This window comes from Ovis canadensis, chromosome 4, assembly GCF_042477335.2.
Source record: "Ovis canadensis isolate MfBH-ARS-UI-01 breed Bighorn chromosome 4, ARS-UI_OviCan_v2, whole genome shotgun sequence".
NCBI classification, from domain to species: domain Eukaryota; kingdom Metazoa; phylum Chordata; class Mammalia; order Artiodactyla; family Bovidae; genus Ovis; species Ovis canadensis.
Window position 1 is genome coordinate 23921585 of NC_091248.1, and position 21223 is coordinate 23942807.

A 21223-nucleotide genomic window follows, 5' to 3' on the forward strand; every position below is an offset into this window, starting at 1 on the left:
TGTGATCACTCATACTCACCTAGAGCCAGACATCCTGGAATGTGAAGTCAAGTGGGCCTTAGGAAGCATAACTATGAGCAAAGCCAGTGGACATGATGGAATTCCAGTGAGCTATTTCAAATCCTGGAAGATGATGCTGTGAAAGTGCTGCACTCAATATGCCAGCACATTTGGAAAACTCAGCAGTGGCCACAGGACTGGAAAAGGTCAATTTTCATTCCAATACCAAAGAAAGGCAATGCCAAAGAATGCTCAAACTACTGCACAATTGCACTTATCTCACACGCTAGTAAAGTAATGTGCAAAATTCTCCAAGCCAGGCTTCAGCAATACGTGAACCATGAACTTCCAGATGTTCAAGCTGGTTTTAGAAAAGGCAGAGGAACCAGAGATCAAATTGCCAACATCTGCTGGATCATCGAAAAAGCAAGAGAGTTCCAGAAAAACATCTATTTCTGCTTTCTTGACTATGCCAAAGCCTTTGACTGTGTGGATCACAATAAACTGTGGAAAATTCTGAAAGAGATGGGAATACCAGACCACCTGACCCACCTCTTGAGAAACCTGTATGCAGGTCAGGAAGCCACAGTTAGAACTGGACATGGAATAACAGACTGGTTCCAAATAGGAAAAGAAGTACATCAAGGCTGTATATTGTCACCCTGCTTATTTAACTTATATGCAGAGTACATCGTAAGAAACGCTGGGCTGGAAGAAGCACAAGCTAATGTCAATAACCTCAGATATGTTGATGCCACCACCCTTATGGCAGAAAGTGAAGAAGAACTAAAGAGCCTTTTGATGAAAGTGAAAGAGGAAAGTGAAAAAGTTGCTTAAAGCTCAACATTCAGAAAACTAAGATCATGGCATCCGGTCCCATCACTTCATGGCAAATAAATGGGGAAACAGTGGAAACAGTGTCAAGAGTTCATTTTTCTGGGCTCTAAAATCACTGTAGATGGCGAGTGCAGCCATGAAATTAAAAGACGCTTACTCCTTGGAAGGAAAGTTATGACCAACCTAGACAGCATATTAAAAAGCAGAGACATTACTTTGCCAAAAAGGTCTGTCTAGTCAAGGCTATGGTTTTTCCAGTGGTTATGTATGGATGTGAGAGTTGGACTATAAAGAAAGCTGAGTGCAGAAGAATGGGTGCTTTTGAACTGTGGTGTTGGAGAAGACTCTTGAGAGTCCCTTGGACTGCAAGGAGATTCACCCAGTCCATCCTAGAGGAGATCAGTCTTGGGTGTTCACTGGAAGGACTGATGCTGAAGCTGAAACTCCAATAATATGTCCACTTCATGTGAAGAGCTGACATTTGAAAAGACCCTGATGCTGGGAAAGATTGAGGGGGAGAAGGGGACGACAGAGGACGAGATGGTTGGATGACATCATCAACTCGATGGACATGGGTTTGAGTAGACTCCAGGAGTTGGTGATGGACAGGGAGGACTGGCGTGCTGCGGTTCATGGGGGTCACAAAGAGTCGGACATGACTGAGTGAATGAACTGAACTGAACTGAAGCCTGACTAGAGGTTTGTAAATTTTTTTTATTTTTAAACACACACACACACACACAGACTCATACACAGCTCTTGGTATTATTGATTTTCTCTAGTGTTTTTTCAATCTCTATTTTCATTATTTCACCTATGATCTTTATTATTTCCTTCCTCCTTCTGCATTTGGGTTTTGTTTGTTCTTCTTTGTATAATTCTTTTAGGTGATTGGTGTAATGGGTTACTTGAGATTTTTCTTATTTCTTGAGGTAGACTTGTATCACTATGAACTCCCCTCTTAGAACTGCTTTTGCTGCATCTCAGAGCTTTTGTTAGGTTGTAGTTTCTTTTTTTTTTTTGTCTCAAGGTATTTTCTGATTTCTTCTTTGATTTCATTGTTGACCCATTGGTTTTTTGGTAAAATGTTTAGTTTTCATGCATTCATTCTTTTCCCATTTTTCTTTCTGTGGTTGATTTCTAGTATTATACCATTGTAGTCAGAGAAGATGCTTGAAATAATTTCTATCCTCTTTAATGTGTTGAGACTTGTTTTGTGACCTAGTATGTGGCCCATTCTAGAGAATGTTTCATGCGCATTTGAAAAGAATGTGTATTCCACTTTTTTTTGTATATAGTGTCCTATAGATATTAATTAAGTCCACCTGGTCTGTTGTATCATGTAGGACCGCTGTTGCCTTCTTGACTTTTTTGTCCAGACGATCTGTCCATTAATGTTGGTGGAGTGCTATTGTTTTCTCCCTTTATGTCTGTTAGCATTTGTTTTATATATTTATGTGCTCCTATATTGATTGCATATATGTCAATGAGTATAATATCCTCTTGTTGTATTGATCCATTTATCATTATCTAATACCCTTACTTATCTTTCTTTATGACTTTTGTTTTAAACTCTACTTTGTTTGATTTGAGTATTGCTACCTCTGCTTTCTTATAATTTCCATTTGCTTTGCATGAAACATATTTTCCCATTCCCTCACTTTGATGCTGTGTGTGGCTTTCACCCTGAAGTGAGAGTCTTGTCGGTGGCATATTGTAGATTCTTATTTCTTTAATCCAGCCTGCTACTGTATGTCATTTGATTGGAGCACTTATTCCATTGTGACTTAAAGTAACTCTTGTAGGTATGTACTTATTGCCATTTTAAACTTTGTTTCTGTAGTTTACTCATTTCTTCTTCTGTTTGTTTTTATTTTTGTGGTTTGATGATTTTCTTTTGTAGTATGCTTAGGTTCCTTCTCTTTTGGTTTTTGTGAATCTGTTGTATGTGTTTGATTTGTGGTTAACCTAGTTTTCAAGTATGTTACCCATGATTATACCCACTTGCTTTAAACTGACAGTTATACAAGTTCAAACACATTCTAAAAATCTAATTTTTATACTTCTCTCCCCACACTCTGCAGTTTTGATGTCTTGCTTCATATCTTCACGCTTATCCTTTTGCTGTTTATTGTAATAGTTATAATCACTTTTACAAAAATTTTTTGTTTGTTTTTTAAACTATGTACTGGTTTATTTAAATATCCTCAAGTCTTTTATTCATTTGCCTTTCTTATCATGATTTTCCACTTCCTATAGATTCTTGCTTCTTTTCTATTTTGAGAAGACCTTTCAGTATTTCTTTTAGGGTAGGTTTGGTATTACTGACTTAGTTTTAGCTTACCTGTGAAATTTTTTTTATTTCACCTTCTATTTTAAATGATAATCTTGCTGGACAGAATAGTGTAGTTTACAGTATTTCCCTCTCATGACTTTGAATATATCATGCCACTCCCTTCTGGCCTGCAAAGTTTCTGCAGAGAAATCAGTTGATAGTCTTATGAGAGTTCCCTTATAACTTAATCTTTATTTTTCTCTTGCTGTCTTCAGAATCCTCTCTTTAACTTTTGCATTTTAATTATGATGTGTCTTGCTACAGATCTGTTTGGGTTCATATCATTTTGGATTCTCTGTATTTCCTGTACTCAAATATCTATTTCCTTCTTTACATTTGGAAAGTTTTCAGCCATAATTTCTCCCAATACCTTTTTGATCCCCGCTTTTTTGTCTCTTTTTCTTCGGGAAGTCCTATTAAGTTAGCACACTTTATATTATCACATAGACCCCATATATTGCTATCCACAGCACGATTTCCATTATTCTATTTTGCAGATCACTTATTTGTTCTTCTTTGTCATATAGTGCTATTCATTGCTTCTAGATTGGTTTTTATTTCAGCAATTGAATTGTTTGATTGACTCATCTTTTATAGTTTTTAGTTCATTGTAACAGTGAGCTACATTTTTATCAATAACCTTTCTTAATTTCTTTAGCATTTTTATTGCTTGCTTTTTGAACCCAGGGTCTGATAGACTATTGAGGTCTGTTTTGTTATGTTATTTTTTTTCAGGGGATTTCTCTTGTTCTTTTGATTTAAAGTAGTTTCTCTGCTTTTTCATTTTACTTAACTCTAAGTCTCTCAGAATTTAGGAGAAATAGTTATCTATTGTGGTCTTAAAGGAGTGTTTTTATGTAAGATCATCCCTGTGAATACTATGCGTTTTCAGTATTTTGGGTGTAAAGGTTGGTTTTGGTATAGATAAGAACCATGTCTTTCTTCAGAGTGTGCTGACAGTTATCCCTTGCTAGGGAGTGTGACTGATGTTGTGTTGAGAGATTGTGCTGGATGTGAAGTGGGGCTTCCTCTGTGGCTGTCATTGCCCTATTAGGGATGGGATCTGCTCCCCAGCTGTTGGAGGAGAAGCTTGCGGGCCCAGTTTGATCAGACTCCACTGCCCTTGTTTGTGTGCCTTGCTCCAAAGGAGATGATCGCTAAACAAGGGAGGCGCACGTGGTCACAGCAAACCTATGTGCTGCCTGTGTAGGCACCTGCAGTTCCACACAGAAGAAACCCAAGGTTGCACCCCTCTCTCTTTGTGTTTGTCCTAAATCTAGTGCAAGGCTATGGTGTGTAGTAGCCTAGTGCTGGGGTCAGGGTATTAGGGCTGCAAGAACTGAGGTGGTTCTGCAGCTGCCTGGGCTCTGGACTGCCTCTGTGGCAGTCTTCTCCCAGGATCTGTCTGCCCCAGATGTATATATTCAGTAAAATTGTTATCAAAACCCTAACCTTATTTTTGTGGAACTTGACAAGCTGATTTTTAAAACTGCTTGGACGAACAAAAGGCCAAGAACAGTTATGACACTCTTGAAGGAGGAAAATCAGGTGGAAGGACTTGCTTGTTTGGTATTAAGACTCATTATGAAGCCACAGCAATTAAGGGGATATGGAATTGGTACAAGAGTATACAAATGGATCAGTAGAAAATATACAAGTCCCAGAAACAGACATTTGATTATGGCATACATTTGATTTATGAAAAAGATGGGACTTTGTAGTTTTGGGGAAAAACTGGTCTTTTCAATAATGATGCTAGAACAACTGGACAACTATTTAACTAGAAAATATGAAAGATAGATCCAGAATGTAGTAAGGAGAGATAAGGAGATGGAAATTATAAGTCAGCACATGGAAAATTTAATGGGCTAACATACATCTAATTAGAGTTTCAAAAGGAAAAAGTGAAGACAATGAAGCAAAAGCAATATTTTAAAAATAATGAGGGCTTCCCTGGTAGCTCAGTGGTAAAGCATTCACCTGCCAATGCAGGTTCGATCCTTGGTCTGGGAAAATCCCACATGCTGCAGAGCAGCTAAGCCCGTGCACCACAACTACTGAGCCTGTGCTCTGGAGCTTGGGGGCCACAACTGTGGGGCCATGTGCCACAAGTACCGAAGCCCTTGCACCCAGAGCTCATGCTCTGCAACACAGAAGCCACCGCAATGAGAAGCCCCCACACCGCAACTGGAGAGGAGCCCCCACGTGCAGCAACTAGAGGAAAAGCCTGTGCAGCAACAAAGACCCAGCACAGCCAAAAATAAATACATAAAATTATGAAAAAATTAAAAATAATGGCTAAGAATGTTCCAGAACTGATGAAAAAGATGAATCCACAGATCCATGATGTACAACAATACCCAAAACAGAATAAATAAAAAGCTTTATCCTGAAATTATGGAACGTTATAAGCAATGAAAATATCACGAGAGCAATCAGATGGGAGGGAACACTGAGCAAAAAGGAATACCAACATGAGAAAAGAATTCCTAGCAACTTTGGTGAATGTCACCATCAATATAGAATGGCATATCCAGTCTAAATATATTGATAATCAAATAGATGAATGGAAAAAGGAACCAATTTGTTAAAAAAAAAAGAAACAAAACTTAATTGTTCTTTATGTAAGATGATTCTAAAGTATAAGATCACAGAAAGGTTGACATTAAGAGGATGAGATCCATGCATATATGGATCTTCATCTATGACAAAGATGGCATTAAGAATAATGAGGAAAGAATGGCTTTTGATTCTGGGTCAACTGGGAATCCATATAGAAAGGGAAAGATTTTTGACCCCTTATCATGCCATCCTCAAAAGTCAGTTTTAGGTGGACTACGGATTTAAATGTGAAAAGTAAAACAGTAACACTTTTAAGTACATGATATTAAAAGGATGTCTCCATGACATGAGGACAGAGAGTGAATTCTTTTTACTATTACTTTTTATATTGAAGTATAGTTGATTTACACTATCATTTTAGTTTTGAAAAGTCTACAACAAAGTGATTTGGTTATATATATGTATGTATTCTTTTAAAAAATTATTTTCCATTATAATTTATCACAAGATATTGAATATAGTTCCCTGTGTTATACAGTGAATCCTTACTGTTTATCATAATGTATTATTTTGATTAAAGGAGAATGAATTCTTAAGTAGACAGGAAAAGCATTGTTTGTGATAGTAATAGATTGGCAATAACATAGAGGTCCATAATAGGATACATATTAAATTATATTATTTCCGTGCGTAGATCTAACTTCAATAGAACCATAACCACACCAGACTGGACTGGGGTTTAATCAGTACACTTTTGGCTTTTGTTTTAACTGAGTATTAGTGAATTGAGTGAGTCACTCAGTCGTGTCCAGCTCTTTGCAACCCCATGGACTATATAGCCTGTCAGCCTCTTCTGTCCATGGAATTCTCCAGGCAAGAATACTGGAGTGGGTAGTCGTTCCCTTCTCCAGGGTATCTTCTTGACACAGGAATCAAACTGGGATCTCCTGCATTGCAGGCAAATTCTTTACCGTCTTTGCTACCAGCGAAGCCCAGATATAATCGACTCTTTGCTGCCCTGTGGACCATAACCCACCAGGCTCCTCTGTCCATGGGATTCTCCAGGCAAGAATACTGGAGTCGGTAACCATTCCCTTCTCCAGGGGATCTTCCCAACCCAGGGATCAAACCCAGGTCTCCTGCATTGCAGGCAGATTCTTTACCGTCTGAGTCACCTATCTGCTCACTTAACTTTAACAAAACACCTGAGTATTAAAGGTTATTAAAATAGTCCTGTCCAAATGATTTCTACTCAAAGTTTCTCAAAATGTGTGGCTTAAGGCTTTAATTATAATCTCAATTATGGCTGAGCCCAAGTAAGTGGGTCTATAATTTTCTATTTCTACAAGGTGTTTTGTCACATTGTAGGAGAAAAACCACCTGATTGGAGCTGGGCCTTTGGCTGGAGGAACCAGCCAGTCTGCAGCAAGAGAACCAAGGGAATAAATCCTCAGTCTCACTCTCCACTCATCTGGTGCTGCTGTTCCCGTTGGCTGAGCCCAGGGGAAGCCAAAGAGCATGAGAAACACTTGACGATGTCCATATAGTTCAGCCCCCAGGGCAGAAAGCAGAATCAGAAATTTCAAAAGGGTCATAAATGTTTCCTAACTCTGTATGTCCACCAAGTAGTAGAAGCTGTTTCCCCACCTCCTGAGTCTCAGGTTGGCCATGTGACTTATTTTTGGATAATGGAGTATTAGCAAACATGACGCAAGCAGAGTTTTGACAGATACTGGAACTTATGAACTGGCTTCTCAACACTGGGCTCGCCTATTGGATGATGAGAGACATTTGACTTGTTGCTCCAGCTTTTAACCAGCCAACACTCCAAAGCAGAGTGACCCATCTGACCACAAATTCGTGGGGGAACCTTGCCAGGGCTATCAGAGGAACTGTTCAGCTGACCCAACCCTGAATGGCTAACCCAGAATTGTGAGTAAACTGCAAGGAATTCCTTGGCAGTCCAGTGGTTAGGACCTCACTCTCACTGCTGAAGGTCTGGGTTCAATCCCTGGCTGGGGAACTAAGATCCCATAAGCTGTTTACATTGCCAGATCAATTTCAAGATAAGTATATCAAGTTCCATACAATCTCTTGCTTGTACTTCAATAAGTATTGAATTAAATTTATAAATTAATTTGGGAAAAAATGATGTATTTATGTCATTATGTCTCCCTAGTTAATAATGTTATATAGCTCTATTTCTATTGGGAATGATATGTTTCCTATGTTTCTTCTTTCAGTTTTTAAAATACTGGTATATAGGAACATTACTAATCTTTGTATGTTGATTTTGTATCCAGCAATTTGATTGGGCTCTCTTATTAGTTCTAATAACTTTACACATTCTCCTGGATATTCTATAGGGACAATATCATAAATATTGGCAATTTTTGTTTCTTCTTTTCCACTTTTCTGACTTTTGCTTATTCTTATGGTCTTAATACATTTGTTAAGCCCTTCAGCACCATGTGGAGAAATGACAGCTGCTATCTATCTTATTATTTTAATCTGCTAATGTGGTATATTAAAGATGTTCTTTATTGAACATGTGGCATTTCTTGGATAAATCAAACTTGGTCATGATAGATTACTTTTTCTGAATTAAATTTAACATTTACTCAGAATTTTTATGCTTTTAAGAGTAATTTTGCTAACAGTTTCCCTTTTTTGTACTGTTCTTGTTCAATTTTACTGTCAAGGTTATACCATGCTCGTAAAACAAACTGGGTAGCATATGAATTATCTGCTTCTTAAAGCATTTTGAATATTATAGGAATAACCTATTTCCTAAAGTTTCTGTAAAATTTGCTTCGCCATTGCTCATGCATTTGATTTAATGGTTATTGGTTTGTCCAAATTTTTTTTTCTTCTTGAGACATGTGGCGGAGTAACTGCTTTCTCCTGACCTCAGGTTTCCGTGTGGAAGAAACTCTACTCATGCAATGCCCTTGGCCTTGAGTCTCCTCCGCTATACCTCCTCTATAGACAAGACGAGAGTTGGATGACAGATGAGCTCAGCTCCTTTTGGGAGCTGGGTGAGCCATAGACCATATGGTCACAAAGAGTCAGACACGACTGAAGCAACTTAGCATGCACGCTCGCGGTTGTCTCCCATAGAATAAGAGTGCTGCGTAACTGCTGGGGGAACCAAGGTTGTCCATCTGTGTGATGACAAAGTAATTATGTCGAATTCATTGGTGAGTTATTACTAGTTCACTTAGCTGCACACCAAAGCCGCTATCTCTAAACTGCTTTACCAGTAACAAGTGTGTCACTTTGACTCTTTTCTACTTGGTTATTGTTGATGATGAAGAACTTGGGAGGGGGAAAAAGGGTGTCATTCTTTGCCACAATTTGCAACATCTGGGGCACTGGCTGAACATTTTGAAAAATAAATGCAACTAGAGAAATTGAGACTATGGGGTGGTGAGGGTTCATGTTTTATAGCTTTAGAGTTTTGACCTTGGTATTTTATAGCAGCCCAGATTGTGCAGTTGGCTTTTGTGGGGATACCTTCCTCAAGTGGCTTTAGCTTTTGTGCTTTAGTAAGCACGGCAGACCTGGGGTCGTGATATTGATGGGTCATCATGGTTTATGGTAGTTGTATCCTCAGGTTTCTGGCTGTTTTTCTGAAAAAGGGTTGGTTTTTGTTTTCATTGTGGTAAAATATACATAAAATTTATCAGCTTAATCATTTTAAAGTGTACAATTAGTAGCATTATGTACATTTACATTGCTGTGTGTAACAAAAGGGTTGTTTTTAAAAGATACAGAATTGGACAAGGGTTGCTGGCTCTGGTCTCCACGTGAAGGCACCTACAGATTGACCATGAATACTGCCCCCAGTGTGGACTGGTATTGGAGGAGAAACTGACTCAGAAGTGAGGTGTGTGTGTATATTCACACACACACACCCACATATACACATATCAGGGAGTTAGAGCAACCCAAAGGAAGATTAGATGCTGGAGAAGCAACTATGATGTCCCTTTCTTAGAGATAACAATGATGAATATCATACATTTTTGAAAAAACAAAATGAGACGCTGCATCATCATCTAGTGTGGTGGCTAGTAATCACATGTGGCTATTTCAGTTTAGGTTTAATTAAATTAACATTTCACTCTTCAGTATACTGGCCACATTTCAAGGGCTGAGAAGCCACTGACTGACCGACTACCCTTAAGTGCTGACTCGCTTACTGAACAGTATGGATATGAAACATTTACATTATCACAGAATATAAATCATAGTTAACATACCATGATTTGCCATCAAATATTTGAGAGTTTATCTTTCATGCCTGAAAAATATCCCACTGAATGATATGCCATCAATTATTTGACCATTCCTATGTGAATATTTTTAAGACGGACACACACAACTAAATAGCACTCTAAAAAGCTATAGGATATAGTCTCCCCTCACTATCACAAGCACTGAGAGTTTCATCTTAAATATTGCCAATCTGATAGGCAAAAATAGATCCCAACTTCTGTTATCCTAAATATTAATTAGCTGAACAGTGACCCAATGTAATTTGTTACAGAGCTGAAAGATAGTTCAGCTTGGACGAATTACTTCCTAGACTGTGAAAAAAGCGACATGCGACAGGATGCACACGTGCTCCAGGTGGGTATCCCTGAAACATGGAACAAAGGGAGGACACGCAGAGCTCCAGGTGTTGGGAAACGGAGAGGGAGATAACCTGGATTTGGCTTAGAGGGTCGCTGATGTGAAGTCAGAGAGCTTCGCGTCACCTGGAGTTTCCCCTGGCGAGTGGTGGGAGGGGTCGCATGCCAAGAGTCCCGCGGCGGCTGCGCCGGCTGTTCGGCTGGGACGCAAGCCTGGCCCGCGGCGACAGTGGCCCGGGGCCTGGGCTCCGCCGCGCCCGCGCGTTTGTGAGCTGGCCCCGGGTCACACGAGAGCCGCCGGAGGGGCCGCGCGCCGGCCGCCGCGTGCGGAGCGGAGCGCGCGCGTCTGGGCCCTCGGCAGGAGCACCGGCCTTTCCCAGGGAGACGGGCCCTGATTGAGCGGGTCGGCGGCGGCCCGGGCTTCCGGTTCTAAGGAGCAGCGGGAGTGGAGTCACTGGGTAGGGCTTGGCCCTCAGAGGTTACCGCGCGCTAAGCCACCCTGGTGCACCCTGGCGGCCTCGTGCTCTGAGGTGCTGCTCCCCAGCCTGGTTTCGTGCCTGCGCGGTAAACGGCAGGTGATACGTGGGAGCGGCGGGGGTGGGGACAATGGCATTTAGTAACACGGAGGACGCAGCTTGTCACCAAACCATCTCATTTGATTTGACCAAACGGCATCGTGGAGTCCACCCTGTTTTGTTTCGGTTACTTCCAGGCCATTCTTCAGGCCGGACGGGGCTCCCAGACCATGAGCCAGGCTGAAGGTGAGCGACTGGAGCTCTGGATAAAGGAGTATGTTCAACTCCAGGGGGTGACGACTGCACCAGTGTTTAAAGGGGTTCGCTAGACCTGGAGGAGTTGATTTGAAGGCGGGGCTGCCTTTGAAGTTTCCAAGAAGCCTACTGGGGAATGAATATGGGCAAGAGAGGTGGCTGAGCTTTGAGAAAGGTCCTGAGGTGAGTGTGACCTCCTTTCAAACCTCATCATCTAGACAGCAAGACAAGGAAGAGTTATATGACTAATGTAGTCCTAGCCTGATATAACCAATATAACAGTATTATCAGAAAACCGGAAACATTTGTAGAAAATGAGGATGTAATTGAAGAACCAGATCAAAGAGCTTTTAGAAAAGGAAGGAAAATTAAAAAAAAACTTGAAAAGGGTCGTCCTTGGACTTCCCTGGTGGCCCAGTGGTTAAGAACCTGCTTGCCAGTGCAGGGGACATGGGTTTGATCCCTGCTCCGGGAAGATCCCGTGTGCCACAGAGCAGCTAAGCCTCTAGGCAACAACTACTGAAGCCACATCTGGAGCCCATGCTCCCCAGAGAGAAGCTAGCTCACTGAGAAGCCCGCATACCACATGGAAGGCCCAGCATAGCAACCCCCCCCCCACCCCCAAAATGAATGTAAGGAAAAAATAATTCCCTAAAAATTATTTTAATTCTTAATTTTTGCCTATATGAAATTTATGGGCAGGATGGTGCCAAGATGTTTCTTTCCATACTGATAACCATGTACCTAACAAGATGCTTTGTGGGTTGCTCTCCTTTGCCCATTTCTCAAATGGCATTCTTTGGCTTGATTCTCATTCTGCTCTTCCTGGGTGGCTTTAAATCTGCTCCAGTAGTTTCAGTTGCCACTCCTGCTTCAGGCCAGGGGCATCTCCACCTACATGTCCCTTAGGCACCAGGATTTTCAACATTTCTTCAAACCCTCCTCCTCCCTTCCCTGTCTTAAGCATTGTCTTCGAGTGACCCATGGAACCCAAGGATCAGACCCAGGTCTCCCACACTGCAGGCGGATTCCTGGGTCAGGAAGATCTTCTGGAGAAGGGAACGGCTACCCACTCCAGTATTCTGGCCTGGAGAACTCCATGGACTGTATAGTCCGTGGGGTTGCAAAGAGCCAGACACGACTGAGCGACTTTCACTTTGAAGTGAAATATGAAACCACATAACCTCTGAATATGTGGTTGTACTCAGGTTACACAGTATAAGAAAATGAAAACATTTACATTACTGTTAGGAAATTTGACTCGGGCTTTTTAAAAGAAAACAAATACTGTTTTTTATTACAATCATGTATGTTTCTAATTCATTTGTATTTGGAACCAGACTGCCTTGATATGAATCTCAGCTCCACGGGTAATTAGATATGTTCTTTCACGAACTATTTAACTGTTTTTCCATCTTTTAGATGGGAATAATAGTAACTGCTTCAGTGACTGCTATCAAGATTAAATGAATTAATATATCTAAAAGTGCTCTGAATAATGCTGGGCCTATAGTAAACACCATTTTAAAGTATTAGCTATTTGCATTATTTAACTACTGGGGAAGTAGGTGCCTAATTTTCTGCTTATCTTTGGTGCCCTTCCAATGGATTCTGAACCACCAGTACTTCCTCCTGTCATAGAAATTGTCCGAATGTATTGAAATTGCTTTTCTCACCTACACCCTAACATGTCCAAAATATATTTCTTTGCCTCAAGCACTCTTATTTCTAAGAACTTCCAGGGCTTACCCCTCTTTTGCTTTAGGTCCTTTCCAGTCTGCTTATCCCTGCCTCTTCAAATATCAAGTATGATCATAGAGGCATTCTGGCTTTATGAATACAACATTAAAGAGGAATCATACCATCACAGATGAATTTTTGTTGAGGTACTATTTTTTGCTTGTACTCACACCAACTTTTCAGTTTCTATACACACAGTACAGCAAAAACAATTTAAATTCTTCTCATTTTCATCTTACTGCAATAATTTCACTGGAAGTGTTTTTTTCTTGTATAAAGTTAAGAAACTGATTAATAAATCAGTTTTTTTTTCCATATAGCAAATTCTTCTGATTAGTTTTTGCTATTGAGTTCCTCAGGATCTAATTAAAATCTAAATTTTATTTATGTAATCCTTTATTAAATTTGGTCAAGAACTATGGGTAGTTTTACTTTGTTAAATATTTCCATCAAGTCTTTCTAGAGTCCATTTTGGCAATTTTTAATCTCATAAGATGTGGTTCTTCAGTACATTTTCTTCTTTTTAATGCAGCCATCATACACAGTGTTACCTATTCTGGTTTAATTTCTATAATGGAAATTCATTTGCTGCGATTTGGATAAACAACAGTTTGAATTCACTTCTTAGCTAAAAATGAGAAAATTGTAATTCCTCTCGTCAATTCTCCAAGACCATCCTTGAGGTCAAAACATCTTACCTCATCTCCTGTCCCCTCAGCTGTCTTCACACCATTCACTCCTGCTTATCCCTTGGACACCAGCTCCAGCAGCGCTGGCTCGAGGAATCGTCTTCTGAGCTATTATCAAGTTTCCTTCATTTTGCTTAAATAGTAATTTTAACTTTTATATCATAGTTTATATGAGTATTTTGCCTCTCTCATTAAACTTCAATCCCTGAAGGCAGAGACTTTTCCTTACCACTGGCTCCCTGGCACATAAGAGGTAATCAAATTTCTTGAAAGAATGATGAAAAGGAAAATAGTATCTTTCACCCTCAGTGCTCACATACTCCTAGGCACTCATTAAAAGCTGTCTGCATTTCCCCTTTATTGTTTATTTCTGGTTTGTTATGGTCTGACAGTAATGCATTTTATCCCTACTAATTTTGACATTGACTTAATGCTGTATATTTTTAAGCTTTTAATAGCCATGCTACTTAATAATTTCCTCTTCCCTTTTCCCAGAGCTGCCATACTGTACAACTCTAGGAGGGTACGTGGGATTAAGTAGAGGAGGGAGTTATCTGAGGTAGCAGAGATGTATCCTCACCTCCCTCTATGAAAGAAAAAGCGTTTGGCTATCTCCTAGAGTGAGTTAGAACAGCAATTCTAAACCCTAAGCTGTATATAAAAATCACCTGGGATACTTTAATACAGAAATGCTTGGGCCCTACCTAAAATTGAGTCATAAAGTAGTAAAACTCCCCATACGACATTACTGCAGAGCCAGGGCTGGGAAACACTGAGCTGGAAGCACAGAATGAGTGTGGGAGAAATGGATAGATATTAATCTGGATAGGCAGGTTAGCATATTCAGTACGAAGGAACTGAAATTTAACTTTACGTGCAGTGAGGAGGGTTTTCAGAGGGTAATGAAATAACTGACCTATGAGAGAGCTGTGGAGAAACAGGTGGGCAGAACGTAGACTCTGGGTTGGGAAGCCAGGGGAAGACACTACAGTGAGCCCGGGAACAGACGGCAAGGACTTGAACTTTGGTGGTTGCAGTGCAAACACAGGCAGAGAGCAGGAAAGGACTCACAGGACATTTGACAGAACTTGGTAAGAGGAATGTATAGGATGATTAAAGGCAGAAAAGCTATAGAACACCCAAATTTCCAGGCTAAGCAGCCACATGCAGTTTGATGCCATCAACCAGAAAATAACAAGCATACGGAGAGAATGGGGCAGGAGACAGAACAAACTGCTTCCAGCTACGATGAAATAGATGTTCCTTGTCCAAACCACTGACAGGGAGCTGGAATAGCAAGAAATTAAGATCAAGAAATCAGAAGAAAGGTTGAGCCTAGAGTTTTAGGTCTGGGAGTCAACAGAGTATATGGTAATAACAGAGGCCACTGATGGAGAAGGCAATGGCACCCCACTCCAGTACTCTTGCCTGGAAAATCCCATGGGCCGAGGAGCCTGGTGGGCTGCAGTCCATGGGGTCGCTAGGAGTCGGACACGACTGAGAGACTTCACTTTCACTTTCATGCACTGGAGAAGGAAATGGCAACCCACTCCAGTATTCTTGCCTGGAGAATCCCAGGGACGGGGGAGCCTGGTGGGCTGCAGTCCCCAGGGTCGCACTGAGTCAGACATGACTGAAGCGACTTAGCAGCAGCAGCAGAGGCCACTGAAATGGATGAAACTGAACAGCGCACTGTCTATGTAGTCAAAAATGCTCAGCATCGAATTAAATCAGGGTTTCTCATTTAATTTACTGAACCACATAATAAAGCTCAGCAGACCACCATTAAACATACGCAGAAGTCAATCTGAAGAGTAGATGATAATATGAAAAAATTATCTGCAATGTGTAGGCTAATTTTAAATATGACTATTCAATCTCTGAACTGTCTCTGAATTGAATACAACAATTCTTGGAATTGGAAAGACTAATTTCTGGAAAGCTTGGAAAGCCTAATTTCAATATTAAATAGCAGATTAATCAAGTTAGCTACTCATACAACATCAGTGCTCCCCTAAAGAAAACCACCAGATATTTGGTGATCTACTTCCTACAGTGTGAAGGCAATATTATACCATTGCCAACTCATAAAAATACAGCATGTTCTCAATAAATGAAACAACTGATACCAGAGACTGTCCCTTAGTCTATGTGTCCATGTGTGTATGTGTTTGTGTGACAGGAAGTTTGTATAATTTACTTAACTTTAATAATACAAATTCATTTCTGGGTCTGGAATTGCATCAACAGAAAACAAACTAAAACTTAAGAAAAAATTCACAGGCCCTGCTATTTTGAAGACAGTGAATCAACTTGTCTAGAGTGAGTCCCTGAAATCCTTGTTTTTAAGAGGTACTCAGATAATTATGACACAGGAGTTTTAATAACTATAATACTTTGAGATATACTAGCTTATTTTAACTATCTTAAAAACATGTTGAAAAATGTTCAAAGATTACAAAAACACATTTTAAGTAATAGTGTTATATATGCTTTAAGTAGAAAACACATTTTCTTTATTCAAATTATGTTGACTTTATATTTTGAAATGACACACACATAAAGATATAGCAAAACTGTATTTTTAATTTCATCATATTCCCCTCTAAATTCTTTATCATTTACCAAAAATAACTTTTTTAAAGCTTACTGTTTTGTCTAATGTTGTACAGACTATCAATCTACACATTTTTGTGTTTCTCTTAAAAATTAACTTATAAGGATATTATATAAAACTAACTGGTATATCACACACCAAACATGAGTACAGATTCTGTACAATGTAACAGTATACATATATATTACAAGAGACTAAATGCCTTGTTAACAGTAGGTTTAAGAAATCTTTCATGGAAAAAATCTACATCACAAAACGTGGTGGCTTGAGTATCAGCTGGTTTCCTCTCACGAATTTCTTTCCATGGGCATTAACTGTCCATTTAGCTTCATTAGTAGTTTTACCACAAGGCCAGCCTACAAAGTAAAATATACGACAACAATAAATTTGAAACATGCAAAAATGTGTAAATGACATACATGGCAGTAGACAGAGTGTTCTCTGTCTGAAAAGGAATTTTTCATTATTATAAGAGTACAATAAATTATTCAGCTAAGTTTCTTGCTTTGTTTAGCAAAGACCTGCCTTTTTACCTTGGTCTTAAATAATATTAATTTCACGTAAGAGGTTTTACTTGAAGTAAAAAGGACTGTCATTTTTAAAGAAAGAAATAATTTTACTAATACAGTAGAGTTTATTACTATCATATAAATCAAGAACTGATTAGGTACTTACCTGTTTTGTATGTACTATAAAGCTCATTTTATTTTCCATACTATGGATCTGAAAACATGAATCAGCATCTCCCAATTGCCACATAAAGCAACCATACTTAAGACTGATGAGTAAAGCCTGCAACATAATTGGAAATCATTAATATTGAAATATTTATTCAAAACAACACCTATCTTCTCTTACTATCTACACTTCTCTAGCCAGGTCTAAACAGAATGGTTCTGAAAGTTAGAATAAAACTTGTCCAAAGTGCACTTGGTAACTTGACATAGCCTGCAGCACAGAGTCACAGCAGACTTCTTGAGCAATGATACTCTTTTTCTCAGACTGACAGAGTTTTTTGAAGATGCCCATTCTGTGCTATGTATGTTTATTTATGCACACACACACACATTCAGCCATGAGAAGCAAGGATATCCTGTCTTTTGCAACAACATGGATGGAACTTGAGGGCCTTAAGCTAAAGAAGGACAAATACCATAGGATGATACCACTTAATATGTGCAATCTGAAAAAGCCAAACTCATCGAAACAGAGAGTAGGATGGTGGTTGTATCAGGCACTGGCGGGTGGGGGGAACTGAGATGTTGGTCAAAGTAGTACAAACTTTCAGTTACAAGATGAATTAAGTTCTGGGAATCTAATGTGGGGCATGGTGCTTATAGTTAGCAATACTGTACTATATGTTTGAAAGTTGCTAAGGGAGTAGATCTTAAATGTTTTCACAAGAAAACATAAATTATAATTATGTGGTGTGACAGAGATGTGGCTAACGCTATAGTGGTAACCATTTTGAAATAGGTTAAGTATAACAAATCAACACACTGTATGTACAGTTTAAACTTACCCAATGATGGGAAAACAAAGATGCCCGTTCTATCAGTGGTTTTCAAGAAAATTAAGTGTACTATAAGTTTTTACTTTCTGCAGGTTAAAAACAATTTGTTTTATATATTCAGTACCTTTTGAATATTCATACAGTACTTTCAAATCTGAAATTTATTTAATGTGGTAAAATTGGTGACTTAGGCAATTTCATATCACTGAAAATAAGTACATTGCTATATTTATAGTAAGTGAAAGAAAGTGGAAGTCACCACTGTGACTGACTCTTGAGATCCCATGGACTATACAGTCCATGGAATTCTCCAGGCCAAAATACTGGAGTGGGTAGCCTTTCCCTTTTCCAGGGGATCTTCCCAACCCAGAGATCAAACCCAGGTCTCCTACATTGTAGGCAGCTTCTTTACCACCTGAGTCAAGGGAGAAGCCCATATTTATAGTAAATATAAACATTATTTTAAAAATTAATAATATATCCTTCATATATTCAACAGAACTATTTAAAAAACAATTATAGTACCTTGTACCTACATGTTCTAAATAATGGTATATTTAAATAGGAATCCAATCTTTTGATTATTTAAAAAATAATTATCTCCTAATAATAACTTACATTTTCTTACCTAAAAATAAATATATTCTTTGCACACATATATACAAAGAAAATGTTCATGCCATCCTTTAAAATAAATATATTTAGAAACATTACCTCTCTAGGACTAGCAGTTCTTAACATAATGATGGTAAATAATAAACAAACAATATGCCAGAAAGATTATGATTTAGGGCATTTTGAAAGTGAGGTTCTGTAAGTAATAATGTAAGTAAATAATGTAATTAATTTAACATGTGTATACCATGTCTAATGGGAAAATAACAACACTTTGCTTACAAATAGCTACACTTATAAAATATAACATATGGGTAGAATGTGCTAAGATAGCTATTTACACAAAGTACACACAGAAACAGTTTTAAATGCAAATGAAGATATTTTTTCAGATGAAGGTGTTTACTCTATTTAAGCAAGCCTGTCATATTGACCATATAGACACCTTAGGTCTTGGTCAATCTAAGACAGCTGACGACAAGCTGACTACTCTCATCTTTGATGGTTTGAAAATCTTAGAGCTTTTATAGTGCCATAAATTAACCTGTAGCTTACGGAGCACATAGGTAATGATTATGTGGCAAGAAAACACTATTTCCCTTGGTTTCAATCACCTCTGTGTATACCCAATGACAGCATTTCTATTTCCAGAAAAAGCAGATTCTTAATAATACTGTTATCATCCTCTGCCTGCTACTGCTATCTCACTCAAGTCCTGGAACAGAGTATTATTCATAGGATGAAATGTTATAAGATATTACTGAACCATCATTTGAATACTATATAAAGCTTTTTACTGTTGCCTAAATTTGGAATGCTACCAAAAGACAAACGTAATACACAGTTTAGAGAAAAGGCTGTGTTACGCCCATGGCATCACCACCAGTTCAATGAAGAAGAATTTGCAGATATTGATATAAAATGCTCTAATAGCAGAGGAAAAATTTCTTGAAATGACAAGGGGAATTTCTCTTTCATTTCCTTTAACAAACAGTGCAATAGGGAATAAAAAAGTAGTTATAAGAAAGTTTATTTTGTATGAATAAAATAGTTTAAATAGAAAATGATAAGCAAATGACTCAAAAACAAGCCAATATCAAAGACTTCAAAAAGTCAAGTTCCAAGTGAATTACTGAAGCCAGTCCCCCTTCTGCATATGTCCCTGCATAGTCCTTATCTCCAATCACAAGCATATCTAATAGTATGGTAAAATAACTGCTATAACAATGATTCTAAGTTATCATGAAATAACTACCATTGAGATATTTTCAGAAGTTATGTGATTACATAAATAAGACTTAAATGATGAAAATAAATATTAGGTTTACAGTGAAATTTCCTAATCTAAAATGCCTTTTTACATAAGCTTCGCTTCAGTTCAGTTCAGTTCAGTTGCTCAGTCATGTCTGACTCGTTGCAACCCCATGAATCGCAGCATGCCAGGCCTCCCTGTCCATCACCAACTCCCAGAGTGCATGCAAACCCATGTCCATAGAGTCGGTGATGCCATCCAACCATCTCATCCTCCGTCGTCCCCTTCTCCTCCTGCCCTCAATCTTTCCCAGCATCAGAGTCTTTTCCAAGAGTCAGCTCTTTGCATCAGGTGGCCAAACTATTGCAGTTTCAGCTTCAGCATCAGTCCTTCCAATGAACACCCAAGACTGATCTCCTTTAGGATGGACTGGTTGGATCTCCTTGCAGTCCAAGGGACTCTCAAGAGTCTTCTCCAACACCACAGTTCAAAAGCATCAATTCTTCGGCGCTCAGCCTTCTTCACAGTCCAACTCTCACATCCATACATGACCACTGGAAAAGCCACAGCCTTGACTAGACGGACCTTTGTTAGCAAAGTAATATCTCTACTTTTGAATATGCTATCTAGGTTGGTCATAACTGTCCTTCCAAGGAGTAAGCGTCTTTTAATTTCATGGCTACAGTCACCATCTGCAGTGATTTTGGAGCCCACAAAAATAAAGTCAGCCATTGTTTCCACTGTTTCCCCATCTATTTGCCATGAAGTGATGAGACCAGATACTATGATTTTAGTTTTCTGAATGTTGAGCTTTACGCCAACTTTTTCACTCTCCTCTTTCACTTTCATCAAGAGGCTCTTTAGTTATTCTTCACTTTCTGCCTTCAGGATGGTGTCATCTGCATATCTGAGGTTATTAACATTTCTCCCGGCAATCTTGATTCCAGCTTGTGCTTCATCCAGCCCAGCATTTCTCATGATGCACTCTGCATATAAGTTAAATAAGCAGGGTGACAACATACAGCCTTGATGTACTCCTTTTCCTATTTGGAACCAGTCTGTTGTTCCATATCCAGTTCTAATTGTGGCTTTGTGACCTGCATACAGATTTCTCAGAAGGTAGGTCAGATGGTCTGGTATTCCCATCACTTGAAGAATTTTCCAGTTTATTGTGATCCACACAGTCAAAGGCTTTGGCATAGACAAGAAAGCAGAAATAGATGTTTTTCTGGAACTCTCTTGCTTTTTCGATGATCCAGTGGATGTTGGCAATTTGATCTCTGGTTCCTCTGCCTTTTCTAAAACCAGCTTGAACATCTGGAAGTTCACGGTTCAAGTATTTCTGAAGCCTGGCTTGGAGAATTTTGAGCATTACTTTGCTAGCATGTGAGATGAGTGCAATTGTGTGGTAGTTTGAGCATTCTTTGGCACTGCCATTCTTTGGCATTGCCTTTCTTTGGGATTGGAATGAAAATGGACCTTTTCCTGTCCTGTGGCCACTGCTGAGTGTTCCAAATTTGCTGGCATATTGAGTGCAGCACTTTCACAGCATCATCTTTTAGGATCTGAAACAGCTCAACTGGAATTCCATCACCTCCACCAGACAAAGATGGTGGAATAGAAAAGTTCTGAAGTGTTCTAACAGGTATTCACAGT

General features: G+C 39.1%; 2 protein-coding genes across 6 annotated transcripts in view; both read right to left on the reverse strand.

Moving 5' to 3' along the window:
* LRRD1 (leucine rich repeats and death domain containing 1) overlaps positions 1 to 10783 on the reverse strand; it is a 34111-nt gene extending 23328 nt beyond the window's left edge. Inside the window, exon 1 of the mRNA XM_069587365.1 lies at positions 10498 to 10783. The gene's annotated coding sequence lies outside the window, so the exon portion shown is untranslated. The remainder of the gene's footprint in view (positions 1 to 10497) is intronic.
* A 5353-nt stretch (positions 10784 to 16136) lies between these two features.
* Positions 16137 to 21223, reverse strand: part of KRIT1 (KRIT1 ankyrin repeat containing) — a 40011-nt gene continuing 34924 nt past the window's right edge. For all 5 annotated transcript variants that reach the window (XM_069587369.1, XM_069587368.1, XM_069587367.1 and 2 more), the window contains 2 exons: positions 16863 to 16979; positions 16137 to 16543 (listed from right to left, as the gene is read on the reverse strand). In XM_069587369.1, coding sequence (XP_069443470.1) covers positions 16475 to 16543; positions 16863 to 16979 — 186 coding nt within the window. In that variant the 3' untranslated portion in view covers positions 16137 to 16474. The remainder of the gene's footprint in view (positions 16544 to 16862; positions 16980 to 21223) is intronic.